Below are 14,672 nucleotides of genomic sequence, written 5' to 3' on the forward strand. Positions count from 1 at the left end.
CTCGGGGACAGCGACGGAGGGCACGTGATAAGGACAGAAGGTAGGCTACGCACGGTGGCCTCGGCGCTTTGTGACCAGTGTCATCTCTGCACCACAGCAGCCCTGAGCCGGCGCTGGGGAACGCGCCCGGCCTCCTCCCTCCTCTCTGCCTACTGCCCGCTGTGCTACCAGCTCCTCCTCTGGTTCCCTTCGTCCCTCCTGCTTCTCCCCCACGTGCGTTTGTCCTCTTTCCTCTGAGCTCTAAGGTTGGGGAGTGGAGCCCAAGGCGGTGGCGCTTCCTCTGGGCCAGCCCGTTCCACCAGCAGCACGCACCTCCTCCAGGTAGGGCAGGGCGTCCCACAGGGACAGGTATAAAGCTGGCATCACTGGCTCATACGCCGTCTTGGGAAGAAGGTCAGGTGGGGCAGGAAGCGGGGCCCCTGCAACACAAGCAGACGGCAGAGCCGTCCCCAAAGGACCCCAACAGTCGTTGTGCCTCCAGCGCCACCCCCCCCGGCCCCAGCTCCTGCCCCAGCCCAGCAGAACAGGCCCTCCCAGCCCGCCGAGACCCCGCCAGGAAGACGAGGCCAGGAGGCAGGTAGGGAGTGGCTTGCTCACATCCTCAGGAACCTTGACACCTAGGAGAAAGTGAAGCGGCAAGACCCCAACTCGGATGAGAACAGTCGCTCAGACCTGCCTGTCCTCATTCCTCCACACGCATCACCTGGGGCTGAGGCGGGGGTGAGGGGTTGGGGGCAGAAGAAGCAAGTCTCCTGGGGTCTCAGAGCAACAGCCAGCCGGTGCCCAGCTGCGCCTGTGCCTGCGCCTGCGCGTGCAGCTACCTGAGACAGAGCCGAAGAACTCCCGGAGCCCTGTGTACTTGGCCGTGTAATCCCCGGCCTCCGTCAGCACCGCATCATAGTCTGCAAGACACTAGCCGTAGACAGGCCTCAGCCCCCAGGACAGCATTGTGGAGGCAAAGAGAGACAGGAGGAGCTGGTGGGGCAGCAGGGTCCTCGCCCCAGCAATTCGGGAGGCAGAACACTTGATGTGAGCTGTCAGTCAAAATACCACACGCGCTAGACACTACCGAATGCCCCCAAACTGCCCAGACCCTACATTCCAGGCAAGGGGCCAGGGTGACCTCATCCCAAGGCCCTGAGGAGGGGAGGGGCTACCCCCACCTGAGGGCCTTCCCTCCCGGCCTGGGCCCCCCTCCCCTCCCCAGCTGGCATCCAAAGGCCCAGGCACGTCAGCTGGCTTGTCACCTACGGCCCTGGCAGCTTAAAAGTGACAGTCCGGACAAAACCTTGCCTTCACATTAGAGGTGCCAGCTGCTGTCCCCGAGGGATGCCCCGCGAGAGCCCAGGCACGGGCGTGGGGCGCCACGTCGGGGGTACTTGCCGTAGCTGGTGACATCGGACTTGTAGTCCTGGAAGTGCACGGCTCCACCGATGAAGCCGAAGTTGGTGCCACCGTGGAACATGGACAGGTTGGCGGATGAGCCAGCGTTGATGATGGCCGACACAGTTTTCAAAACCTCTGTGGGAGAAGGGTGCACAGAGCTGGTGCCTGGGACACCGTGAGCCCGGTCCCCGCTCAGGGTCCCCCTCACAGCTCCGTCCTTAGGTCTCCCTAAACCCAACCGCAGTCCATGGCGGGAGGACGGGACCCCGGCCCCAGAGCTGCTTTCAAGCCCCAGGCGAGTCTGCACCTCACACGGGCTGCGGCTCAGGCCCACCTGGCTCAGTTAGAGAGACCTAATTAGAGACACGGTTCTGACCACCTCCTTGCCCCACCTGGACTGGAAAATGAGCCCATGACACAGACAGAAACAGCGGAGGAGGAATATGAATGGTTAATATCTATATTTAAAACCCCGGCATTGGTCAAAGAAATGAGACCTACACAAGGACCTATCGGACAGCAAACGCTGACATCATTTAACACTTGGTGTTGATGAACCTGAGGGGAATCATTTAACACTTGGCGTTGATGAACCTGAGGGGATGGGCATCTCGTGTAGCGGGAGGGAGCATCGTCCTCTTCCTGGAGGGCAGTTTAGTTAACACAGATCAAACCCGCGTGGAGGAAGAAGGGCTACTGCCAGGAACTTATCGCAGGGAAACACGCCAGGTGAGCCAAACTGACGCGCAGGATCGCCCGCTGCACGGGGTCCGTGAACACAGACCCTGGAAGCACCCAGGTCCTCATCAATAAGAGATCGTGGGTACGACACCAGCCCAACGGGGTTCTCTGCATTCTCTAGAACAGGGCTGGAATCCACACCTCACAGTGTAGGCAGCTGGGCTTCCGCGTGTCTCACTGGAACAGGCAGGTGGAGCAGACACACCCTCACCTACCCACACCTGCCCACACCTCTACCTGCACTTGCACCCGGGGCGGCAGACAGAGAGACAGAGGGTGCCCACACTACACACATCGAAACGTCTGCTCTGGGCTCCGGGGTTTTTATTTCTCCTTTATACAAGTCCTGCATTGGCTAGACGTTTGCGATTGGCATGCATTACTCCAGAGCAATTATAGAGACACCCCAAAGCCGTGTCTGACCGCTCGTGTCACCTGTCAAGACAAACAGCTCTGGACGCTCAGGGCTGACTGTCCACGCAGAGACTCCCGGAGCCCCACACCCTCAGCTAATTCACATGGATCAGCACCTTATTTGGAACTTATTCCTGCGTCTGAGGCCAGCACACATGCTGGACGGGGGTCCCACAAGCACCCACCTGCAGAATCCAGGATGCTGTGGGGACCGCCCCACGAGTCAAACCAGCCCGTCCAACACTCCATCACCATCCTGGGCTGGATGCCCTGCGCACCACAAAGTGAGAAGTTAGCCGGCACCTCCGTCCTCCCAACCCTTCCCTGGCTGCACACCTGGCCTTCGAGGCCGCTGCCAGCAGAGCACAGGGGAGCCCCCAATGCACCCGCACTGGCTCGTCCTCCACATGCGGCCGCCACGTGGCAGGGGGTGGATGGAGCTACCAAAGTGGGCACGGCAGGCCCGAGGCCTTAATGTGGTTTTGGTGCTGCATGCGGCACTGGCGGGGCACCCGGGGACCTGCCCGAGGTGAGCTTTCTCAAGAACGCAGCACCTGACCTGCAGTCCTGACAGCGGCTTGCTGATCAAGCCCCGTGCATCCTCTTCAGGGCAGGAGGATGTTCTATCGGGGAAACCCCATCTCTGAGAGCCACACCACGGACACAGACCCTCAGATGCTGCGTCCCTCTGGCCGGAGGGGTCAGGGGGCTGTGCAGCGGCCCCGCTCCCGGGTCTAGCTTGGTTTCAACAGAAGTATGCAAAACTGGACCAGAACATGAGAGCGTTCCAGCTACCACAGTGCAGGCTCTGCAGCCCGGCCCCCAGCCTCGGCCAAGACGCTCGAAGGTCTAACACTGCTTCGGCACCCTGAGGCTGCACAAGGCTGCCCCCAGGACGCAGCAGCCACGCCCGGGCCCAGCTCCGCTCTGCCCACGTGCACAGAAGCAGCAGGGGAGGTGCTGCCCCGACGGCGGCCCCGCAGCTTCCGCGCCACAGAGCCTTCCTCCCGCCCCGAGCACCCCCTGTGGCTGTCGGCCTGGCGTCCGGGGCCAAGGCACACAGAGCATCACCGCCCCACCCAGGGGGCAGCAGATTCAGGCTCTGTTGAGCAGAAGGTCCCAAACACACCGTGGGAGAGGCCACATAAGTCACGACGATTTTCTAGCAAGGCCCGGGGCTTGGTTTTCTTAGGGCTGCCTACCTCCCGAGGAGACACTCGTACCACTTTGGGTCACTAAAGAGCGTCACTACGTCACACAGGTCAGCAGCCTCCAGTGCCAGGAGGGGCCCTGAGGGCTGGGCTGAGCCGTCCACCAAACGGCCCAGGTCACCGCGGCTCAGGGCTGGCTCGGCACCGCCTGTGCTACATGCCCTGACCTGCCACTGCCGGGGGACACCGTCCTGGAGTCTGTGTCCTCAACTGTAAAACGGCTACACGGAGGCCAGTCACGTGGCTACTGGGACAGTCACATGAGATGAGGCACCTGGAGCCCTCAGCACACGCTGCCTGGCCCTGGGAAGCGCCCAGAGACACCCGCATCCAGGCTCCCGTCACTGGACACGGGCCGGGCCGGCAAGGCGCAGCCGGACACCCTGAGTGAAGCGGAGCAGGGCCACCAGTGACCATCTGCAGGGGCCTCTGATCTGAACAGGGACAAGTCCACGGCCCCTTCTTGGAGGAAAACACGTGGCTGAGCAGCGGGAGAGAGGCCGGTGGCCACGGGTGCTATGGACAGGCCAGCCAGCCTGGGGCCACCTCTCCACGGACGACTCTGCAGGCGCCCGTGGGGAGCATGGGTATTCTGGGGGCTCTCCAAACATCATCCCTTTGACCCTCATACGGCCCTACGAGTAGGTGCCAGCACTATCCCCACTTCACAGAAGAGGGAAGAGAAGCTGAGGGTCACAGCACCGGCCTTGTCCTGGACAACATCAAGGACGACCCTACTCAGATCCTGGGCAACTACGTACCTAACACGTCTCTTCCAAGTGGGTCACAAACTCCCCGAGGGCAGAGACCCTGTGGTCGCGGACCCACACCCAGCAAGCACGGTACAGGGCGCGGGAAGGAGGGAAGGGGCTGGGCCTGTACCCACCTGCACGCTGTCGCCCCCAGTCTGCTGAGCAGCCCGCCAGGCCCCCCCACCCTGCTTCCTCCTGGGCACCCGCCTCCCGTCCCTCTAAGCAGCACATGGTGGCCCTCAGCCCTGAGGCCTTCACACTGCCCTGGGGGCCTCCTGCGGCCGAGCCTCTGGACGCCACCTCTGCTCTAAAAAAGGAGTAGCTGGAACGGGAGGCACCCCAGCACCCCCGCCGGCATCTATTCTCGGGGTGGGGGGAGCAAACCCTCCAACATCCCCACCAGGTACAGGCCTCAGGGTGGCATCCAGGCCCCGTACACAACACAGGGTGAAGGCGGCCTCCATGCTGCCAATGGGCTGCCTCAGCTGGACCTTCTCTCCCCTTAGGGGAGAGGAGAAATCAACAAAACAGGACTTCACTGCAAGTTCCCAGCAGCCCCATGGATGCTGAGATACATCCGACGCGCCTCTCTCCTCTGGCCTGGGTGGACCAGGCCCCCGTCTGGCAGGTGACAGCAGTCCTTCTGGGCCCAGAGCAGCCTGACCAGTGAAGGTCAGACACAGGGCAGGGACGTGTCTCTCCCCTCGATCCCCAGGGCCCACACTGAGCCCATCTGGGGCCAGCTGAGTCCACAGAACTCTAGTCAAGAAGCCTCTGTGAGCACACCCGCCTACAGCTTCAGAAAGGGCCGCTTCTCAGGAGGCTGGAAACCACCTCCAAGCACCAGCTGACACAGCGACCCCTCAGAGCAACCGTCACACCGCTTCCGTCGCCAGGGGCAGGCCACACGGGTGCAGCGTGGGCCGTGCAGGGGGAAGGGGGGCTGAGAGCTGCAAGGCTGGGCCCAGAGGCCCCCTGGCCCAGCTAAGCTCCTGACACCCAGGCTCGGCTCAGCTCACCTCCTGACTCACCTGGACACTCAGCAGAAAGGTGGTTAAAAACTGCAGCTCATTTTGTGACTGTAAGTTGATGGTGGCTAGCACTGCAGGCGGAAAGGAGAAGAGAGAACAGCTATCACCCAAAAGCCAGGAGGACTCAGAATTCCCCTGACCATTCTCAACTCACCTGCAAATAAATTAATCTTGACACCGTCTTCCACCTCCAACCAGAGTTTAGTTCCTCTGACACTAGGAGACTTAGCCGGTTCATCTTGGAAATTCCACCACTCAGCACAGACCTCACAGAGATCCACTTGCTAAGCATCTGTGCTCGATTTATGGAATTTTTACAACCAGAGTGTGCATTTCTGTTAATTACTCCTTGCAGGAGCCCGGAGTCTGATCTTTACTTTGCACCTCCGGCCTCCGGCACTGGGTGACGATCTAAGTGAAGATTCCCCTTTAACATCTCAGATGAGAGCTAGTTTTCTGTCCCACCCCAGCAATATTTTCCATGGCTTTCCACCAGGGAGAGGTACGCCCGAGAAAGATGTGCTGTGTGTTGCCCACGGCCATGGACGTGGCCGACCCCGGAGCAGAAGTTGGCTCTGAGGCTCCTCGCCTGCTTCCTGTGCCGGGACGGGGGGTCTCGCATGCCCGGGCCTGAGCTCTGCTGCACCTGGGAAGGCGGGATGGTCACTGGACCAGCCTGCCGCCCAGCCACCCTGACGCCCTCCTGTCAGACCCGAGCCCCGATCACCAGTGATTAGAGACAAACAAACGGCAGCGGGGGCTCCGGGAGGCCAAACAACTTGCCTCAAGGTCACAGCGCCGGGGAGCAGGCCCACCCGATGTGGGTACCCCACATCCAGACCCTCCTCACCTAAAGTGGAGACCCCTGGGGGCCGGTCTGAACCAACCCGGCAGAAGAAACCTCGGAGCCCAGCGCACCTGCTCCCATCCCTCCCCACCCCCCCGCCGACAGCCCGGCGAACACAGGTGAAGGAGGTGGCGGCCACGGGGAGAACGAACGGGGCGGGAGACACAGCAGAGGCCACAATTCACCTTGGGAGCTTGAAAAGGGTCTGGGGGCCTGTAACCAGCCTGCGGGAGCGGAGGTGACCCACCCACCCCAGCCCAAGGCCTCCCGCGGACACTGCCTCCTGCCCCCCTCCAGCCTCCCCACCGCCCCGTGGCCAGCCCCCCAGGAAAGCCAAGCGCGGCGGCACCAGGGCACCAGGGCCTACAGGATGAGGACAGCTCAGGAGGCGGTTCCTGCCCCTTCCTGCCCCCAGATACCCGCCATGACGGCCCAAAGGGCTCCCCTCCGGAGTCAATCCCACGAAAGACAGCCCTCCCAGCCCCACTCCTGGCTCCCCACAGCGGGGACCACTGGTCACAGCTGCTGGCAAGTATGCTGTGAGAAAAGAAATGTCTCCACGAAGAACGTGATGCAGGAAACAGAAGGACTGGGGGAAGAGAGTTGAGGCGGTCACCCAGAAAATAGAAGGAAACAAGCAAAGCAGAGAGGAGACAGGACAGCACAGCAGGGAGAGGCCACCACAAGCATCACACTGTCCAGGTCAGATCCGCGAAGGGGCGAGTCCCTCAGAGACACCCTGAACCCGAATCCCACAACAGGACGTGCTCGTCCTCTGGCAGTGACAGCGGATCGCAGAAAACGACAGGACGACAGCTTCAACGTCCCAGGACGTGGGACTCCAGGGGACCCGGGCTGCCATTAGGCTGGGGACAGTGGGGCGCCGGTGCCATTGGACTGGATCAGAATCCGACACACAGAGGCGCCTAAAAACACCATGATGGGGGTTTGGAAGCTGTTGGTAAAGTGTTCGTTTAAGAGAGAGACAAGGAGAAGGAGGGACAGAAAAGAACTTAAAAGGAAAGTTAAACCAATGAGATAACTACACTGGAAGCGAGTCGACCACACTGTCCAGAACAACGGTCGCAGCGCCCGGCCGCGTTTACGTATCGAAACTCGGGCCCCGAGCATCGCGTCCATGAGGGCTGGGGAGGGCGGGGGGCGTGAGGGGGGGCCTGCCTCAGGAAAGCCGTGGGGCGAGGGTGGCAGGAGAGACCTGAGCCCTCAACCAGAACGAGTGTTTTACGTCCCTAAGTACAGAGCTCTCTGGGCGTCGTGGTATTTACAGTCATGGAGGAAGAGCCAGGAGGGAACGCTACCGCTCAGAATGGTCCCTCCTGGGCAGGCGAGGCTTCTTCATAAGCATCTCTAAGGTTTCACTTTCACACCCTGTGAAAGCCTTCCTGTAATCACATTTTTTTTTTTTTACATTTTTAACTAATTGAACAAAGTCAATCCAAGTGGCAGGCATGGGGCAGGGGCAGGGGCCGGGGTCGGGGTGAGAGGCAGGGCCTGCGGTGGACGGGGCGTGGAGACCAGAAGCCCAGGAGGCCCCCTCTGCGGACGCCGCGGCTAAAACGTGCTCCCGCCTCCAGAGGGTCCCGCCCGCAGGACTCAAGCCCCACAGCCCTTCCCAGGCCCTGACCCGACCCCGACAGGCGGACCGCGGGGAACCTTGGAAGCCGCCACGGGGACACAGCGCCACCGCGTGGACACGACGGGAAACTTTTCGGGAGGAGAACAGGACAGAGAGAGCTGCCCGAGCTGCCCGAGGTCAAGGTCGGAGAAATGGTGCCCCAGACCGCCAGTGAGAAGAAAAGGGACCAAAGGCCCCATCAGACGGGTCAGAGGTGATGAGCACGACAACTTAAATGTGTCAGGTGGAGGTCACTGTGACCTTGCAAAGGGTGGTGTCGGCGGAGAGATGATCACAGGACCTAAGACAGCAGGAAAGGAGCCGGGGAGCCAGTGAGCATGGACGCGGGGAGAGTGGTTACAAGGGGGGACAGAGAGACAGCTCTGCGGGGAACGGGTCGGGGGGCTTCTCAGGAGGAAACAGCTACACATGCGTCTGCGGGAGGGAAGGACCCAGGGCAGGGAAATCGGGTGACGTGGGCAGGGCAGGAGGAGAAAGGGCTTCGCTCCAGGTGGGGGCGTCTGACCTGGAAGCGGTGCCAGGTGGGGGCGTCCACAGCAACAGGGAGAGAGGCGGAGCAGGGGCACGGGGACGTGGGACAAGAGCCACGCGCTCACCCCCGGACACCGCCGCCCAGATGACCGGCTGGCGCTGTGGGCTGCGCAGCCCTGGGCAGGACTTGAGCGAGCTGTCCCCACGGGACACCCGGCACTTGGTCTGCCCGGCCCTCTTTGTAGGACCATGTCCGATGCCCACTCCGCTGCCCCGTGTCCTGCAGGGCCCTGAGCGTCCCTGGTGCTCAGCGACTCGGCTACGCAAGCCCACCTATCGCAGCCCCTCCAGCCCTGAGGCCCTGAGCTTTGGGGCCCAGCCCCACGCACACAGGATAACAGGCATCAGAGACTCGTTTGTGGCTAAGGCTATCCAGGGAGCACAGCCAGGCCAGGCCGCCATCCCGTCCCCTGTCCCCATCCCTGCACACAGCCTCCAGGCAGGTACCTCCGTCCACAATCCCCTTGCTCAGGCCGTCCTTGTTGTCTGAGGTCAAGAGCAGCTCCACGATTCCCCGGTCCTCCAGGGCCTGTGGGGGAGTGAGATGAGCCAACCTGTTGTTCGTCAAACCTCCTGCCACATCACACGCTGAGCTCCCACCGCGCGCAGGCTGTCAGGCCCGAGGGGTGCTGGGCAGCTGGCTGCTGGTCCCGGATGGTGGCCTGTCAGAGCCACTCGGCAAGGCCGCCAGGCAGAAGACTGAAGGGCTCCGCGTGGAGGGGCCGGGACCCCAGGGCAGCCCACCCCTCCCTGTGTCGGGCCTCGCTGCAGCCACGCGCCCGGGGAGATGGGAGAGGCGCCTTGGAGGGTGCAAATCACAGGAGGAAACCGCAGCGGGAATGCGCGTGGTGCTGGGGCCGACCGGCATCCTTCCCCGGGAGCGGCGGCCGCGGCTCAGGAACAATCACCATCATGCGGGCGTCCCCGCAAGCGCCTTGCACAGGCCGTCCTGGTCAGCCTCACACCTGACATTTCACTGCAGGGTGAGGAGGCTCAGAGAAAGGGCTTTAGCGTCCAGAGCTGGCGGGCAGGTGCGCACCTGAGCCGGTCCATCCCCGTCGGGCTCCGCATGGGGCCTGAGGCCTGCGGACCTGAAACCCCAGCAAGGGCACCTTCCCGACACTTCTTCCTCAGGTATTATGACAAGACTGCTTATTTCAACCAAACTCCTTTGGAAAGAGGTGAGGCAGTGAGCAGTGACTAAGGCTCCCATCTGCCCGGAGGCCGTGAGGACGCAGCAGAGAGGCCTTCATTCTCAGGACTTCAGTCGGGGGAGGCCAGTGCAGGATTGAAGCAGCCAGCCCGTCGCCGATGCTCAGCAGACCCTGCTCAGGCCCCCCTGTGCACGGCATTGGGGGGTGGGGGGAACACAACTTGACAATGTCCATCTCCTAGGGGCACAGACTGACCGCCTGCACCGCGAGGGACAGTCGCTGCCCCCGAGCACCCGCCACCCGCCAGGCAGAGCTGGGCTGTGCCGACCACCTCACTGCTTCCCCACAGGGCCAAGACAAGGACGCTCCCGCCTCTGCTGTGCACGTGGAGACCCTAAGGCTCAGAGGGCAAAGTGCCCTGCCCGTGGCCGTCCTGCGCAGACAGCGCCACATCTGCAGGGCCCCGAAAAAGCTGCGCACGACGCAGGGGCTTCAGTGATGATGGTGGCGGCTCCTGAGCCGCGGCCGCCGCTCCCGGGGAAGGACGCCGGTCGGCCCCAGCACGACGCGCGGAATGCGCGAAACGCGCTGCGGTTTCCTCCTGTGATCCGCACCCTCCAAGGCGCCCCTCCCGTCTCCCCGGGCGCATGGCTGCAGCGAGGACCAACGCAGGGAGGGGTGGGCTGCCCTGGGGTCCCGGCCCCTCCACCTGGAGCCCTGCAGTCTTCTACTGAGCGGCTCTGACAGGCCGTCCATCTGCGACCACAGAGGCGTCCCTTTGTCCACCTGTCTCACATGCACCCCTTCCCAGACACCAGAGTCACGACTGCGCAGGGGAGGTCTCTGCGGGGCTGCCCCCGTCCCCAGCAGGGCAGCTTCCTCCTCTGCAGCCCAGAGATTCAGTGAGCACCTGCTGGGGAAGCCCAGCCCAGGAGAGTCTCGGGGTCTGTGCTGGGGCAGTAGATGCCCTCCTGGCCTGAGCCCTGGCCGGGCTCCTTCCAGCCAACCCCAAGGAGGAGGCCAGGGTATGACTGGGCCTGACCGTCAGGACTGATCTCTCCCCATCCAGCTTCAGGAACACCACCCTCCCCAGAGACAGCCTTGCCCCTACACCGGGGGCTTCTGCGGGGGCGTGGGGGGCAGGGGAGAGTGGGTAAGAACCTACAAGCCATCTGCAGGGACTAAAGGAATTCCAGATGGACACAACTCTGCCTGTGACAGCAGAAGGGATGCCACCCAGGACACCAGGGGCCGGAGCAGCTCTAATTAAATTAGTGGAGTTACTGAGGCCACTTAAAGTTTCCTCAGCTCACACGGGTGCCGACCCTTCCAAGTACAAAACACCGGTGTTGCTGATAACATCACGGTCCTGTTTACTGACTGCTCACTGGATGCTGGAACGGCACTGCGTCTGCAACCTCACTACACGCACAATGCGGAGAGGCAAATCCTCTCGTTAGCCCAGCTGCACAGAAGAGGAAGTGGGGGTTTAGAAAAATGAATGCAATTTACTCCAGGTCTCATTCACCAAGTGACAGGAACCACCTCTGGGCAGAAGCCTGTTCTTCTAAGTGTTGCCCTGGGCCTGCCCCTCCCTGCTCTGACACACACTCAGTCAGGGGCTTCCAGCCACCCACACGCTGGAATCAGATGTCTGAGCTCCGCCCCCAAGACCCTTAGTTAATGGGATGGCATATGGCCTGGGCACAGTGAGTTTAAACGATTCCCCAGATGAAGCCAATGTGCAGCCAACAGTGGGGCCGCTGCTTTGGGTGCTGGAGTGAGAGGAGCAACCCACCTCTCCAGGAAGGCCTCCAACCATCGCCCTCAATCAAGGTAGTTCCATTACTCTCAGTCCCGTATGTACTGCGATCCCCATTAAACTCAGCCAACAGAGGGCAAATAAGTGAGGACCCTGTTGGAATAAAGGTCTGGAGAAAAGATTCACCAATTAATAAATGGTGCTGGGTGACATCAGACCCTCACATTGCACCAGAGCCCAGAACACCCCACGAAGAGGTGACCCAAGTTGACTCTTACCTTCTTGACGTAAGGCATGTAGGCAGGGTCTTTGTTGTAGGAACCATACTCATTCTCCACCTGCACAGCAATGATGGGTCCTCCGTGCTTGTACTGGGAAAAGAGAGAACAATCAGAAGCTGAGTGTGCAGTGGAAACCGTACTAGCTAATGTCACCACACTTACTGCCAATTATAGCAAAACAACCCATTAGAAAGCGCAAGTCTCAAAAGGTTTGGTATATAATTGAGTGGTGTCAGTAAGACAGGGAGTAGGAAGCGCCAGGCCCTCGTTCCCCTATGGAAACATCAAACAAACAACTGCACGCTGACTGAAATAACTTTACAGGAGCTCTGGAAACAAGTGAAATGTTTAAGCAAATGAGTGAATACCCAATCAAGAAAAAGACATGTTCAAAATGGTAGGAGATTCCATGGTTTCGATCACCTTTGTCTCACCCGCTCCCTGGCGTAGCATGGTGCAGTCAAAAGGACGCATCCCTATTTCCAGTTCCCTCCCTGAGGACAGAAGGAACAAGATGGAACTTGTTTGCAATGTCCTGGGCTGTCTGTAGGCTCCCCAGGAGACTAGTTTCTGTCTCATCTGACTTGGAGATCAGACAGAAAATGTTGGCATAGTTTGGACCTCAGGCTGGAAGCTGCAGAAGGCAGTGATGGGTCACAGCATGTAAACATTTCAGGGGGACTACAAACCCATGGATGCCTGGGGGCAAAGGATTACAGGCAGAGGAATACGATAGAACACCTAAAGTCACAAGAAGAAGCCAGGGAGACACTCTTTGAGAAATCAAGATGTAAAAGCAGCTGGGAGAAATTTAAAAAAAAAGAAAGAAAGAAAAGCACAGACACAGGCCAGATAGGACACATGGCAAGAAAATATCTGAGAAGATCTTAAGCCTGCACACCAGGCTGATCTCAAGCTCAGGAGCCCACTAAATAGTAAAGGTGTCCCCAGAAGACAGCAAACACTGGGAGAGAGGACTGTTTTTATAAATGCCCAATTTTCACCCAAAAAACACAAGGCATACAAAGGAACAGGAAAACGTAGCTCATTCAAAGGTACAAAATAAATCTCTAGAAACAGTCTGTAAAGAAGCTAGAAACAGTCTCTAAAGAAACACACGCGCTTAACTTACTAGACAAAGACTTTAAAACTGCTCAAAGAGCTAAAGAAAAACATGGACAGAAATCAGGAAAAGGACTTACGGACAAAGTCAGAATATCAATAAAGAGACAGAAATGATTTTTAAAAAGAACTATACAGAAATTCTGGAGCTGAAAAGTACATTATCTAAATAGAAAAATTCACCATAGGAGTTCAACAGCAGATTCGAACAGGCAGAAGAAAGAGTGTGCAAACTTGACGACAGGTCATTTTGAATTACTGAGTCTGACAGGCAAAAAGAAAAAAGAATGAAGAAAAGTGAACAGAGCCTGAGAGACTTATGCAAATCAGTAAACAGACAAATATACTCACTACGGGAACCCCAAAAGGAGAAGAAAGGGGCAGAGAGATTATTTGAAGACATAACGGAGGAGACATGGATATACAAATCCAAGAAGCTTCAGTGAACTCCAAGTAGCATTAAACCAGAGACCCACACCAGTACACATTATCAAACTGTCAGAAGACAAAGAGAGAGTCTTAAAAGGAGCAAGAGAAAAGCAACGAGACATGTACAAAGGAGCCCCAACCTTGCAGGACATCTGGTCCTGTCCAAAACGTCCATAAGACATTCATTCCATAAGATATTTAGTTCATGCCAAAAGGTCCTTGAAATCTGGTTCTATCCAAAATGTCCATGAGCATATTTGGTCCGTGCCAAATGGTTTTGGACAGAACCAAACATCAAAGCCCTGTTAGTGTGGACCAAATGTCTTATGAACATTTTGGACAGGACCAAATATCTGCTAACTATCCCTAATAAGACTATCAGTAGATATCTCATCAGAAATCTTGTAGGACAGAGGCAGTGGGATACTATATTCAAAGTGCTGAAGGAAAAAACCTATCAAGTGAGAATTCTATATCCAGCAAAACTGTCCTTCAAAAGTAAAAGAGAAACTAAGACATTCTCAGACAAATAAAAGCTGAGGGAATTCATTACACCACTAGACTTGCCTTACAAGAAATGCTACACAGAGTTCCTCAAGTTGAAATGAAAGGATCCTAGATGACAACTCAAAATCAAATGAAAATATAAAGTTCTCTGGTAAAGGTAAATATGTGAAAAAATGTAAAATCCACTATTATTGTAATTTTAGCTTATAACTCCACTTCTTATTTTTTACAGGATTTAAAACAAGTGCATAAAAATATTATGAATCTATATTAATTGGTACATGATATATAAAAATATAATTTGTGACAGCAATAATATAAAGGGGCAGAGCTTTTAAAGTGTAGAGTTTTTGTATGTGATTGAAGGTAAGTTGGTATAAATATAAAATAGAATGTCTTAACTTCAGGACAGTGTATATAATCCCCATGGTAACCACGACCAAAGTATCTGTAGACGATACACAAAAGGGAAAAAAAAGGGAATAAAAACTTGTCATTAAAAAATCAACTAAATACAAAGGAAGGAAGTAATGGAGGAGATGAGGGAGAAAAAAAGCTATAAGGCATACAGAAAACAAACAACAAAAGTAAGTGCTTCCCTATTAGTAACTACTTTAAATGTAAATGGATTAAACTCCCCAACCAAAAACAGATTTACAGAATGGATTAAAAAAAAAAACCTGTTAGTTCTAATAAACAAATTCAGCAAACCTGCAGGATACAAAATCAATGCACAAAAAAAATCAGTTGTTTCTATACACTACCAACGAATGCTACTTACGATAGCATCAGACAGATTTAAATATTTATGAATAAATGTAATCAAAGAGGCAAAATACTTAGACAC

The 14,672-nt window shown here is 57.3% G+C and overlaps 1 protein-coding gene across 1 annotated transcript in view; it reads right to left on the reverse strand.

Annotated features, from left to right (window-relative positions):
• The window catches only part of GLB1L2 (galactosidase beta 1 like 2), a gene marked incomplete at both ends in the record, with an annotated part of 36,749 nt that overhangs the window by 3,945 nt on the left and 18,132 nt on the right, over window positions 1-14,672 (reverse strand). The window contains 7 exons of the mRNA XM_082844075.1: window positions 313-419; window positions 822-902; window positions 1,384-1,521; window positions 2,727-2,811; window positions 5,536-5,606; window positions 9,018-9,099; window positions 11,765-11,857. Coding sequence (XP_082700201.1) covers window positions 313-419; window positions 822-902; window positions 1,384-1,521; window positions 2,727-2,811; window positions 5,536-5,606; window positions 9,018-9,099; window positions 11,765-11,857 — 657 coding nt within the window. The remainder of the gene's footprint in view (window positions 1-312; window positions 420-821; window positions 903-1,383; window positions 1,522-2,726; window positions 2,812-5,535; window positions 5,607-9,017; window positions 9,100-11,764; window positions 11,858-14,672) is intronic.

The sequence above is a fragment of the Leucopleurus acutus genome (assembly GCF_964270905.1).
Source record: "Leucopleurus acutus genome assembly, chromosome: 8".
NCBI classification, from domain to species: domain Eukaryota; kingdom Metazoa; phylum Chordata; class Mammalia; order Artiodactyla; family Delphinidae; genus Leucopleurus; species Leucopleurus acutus.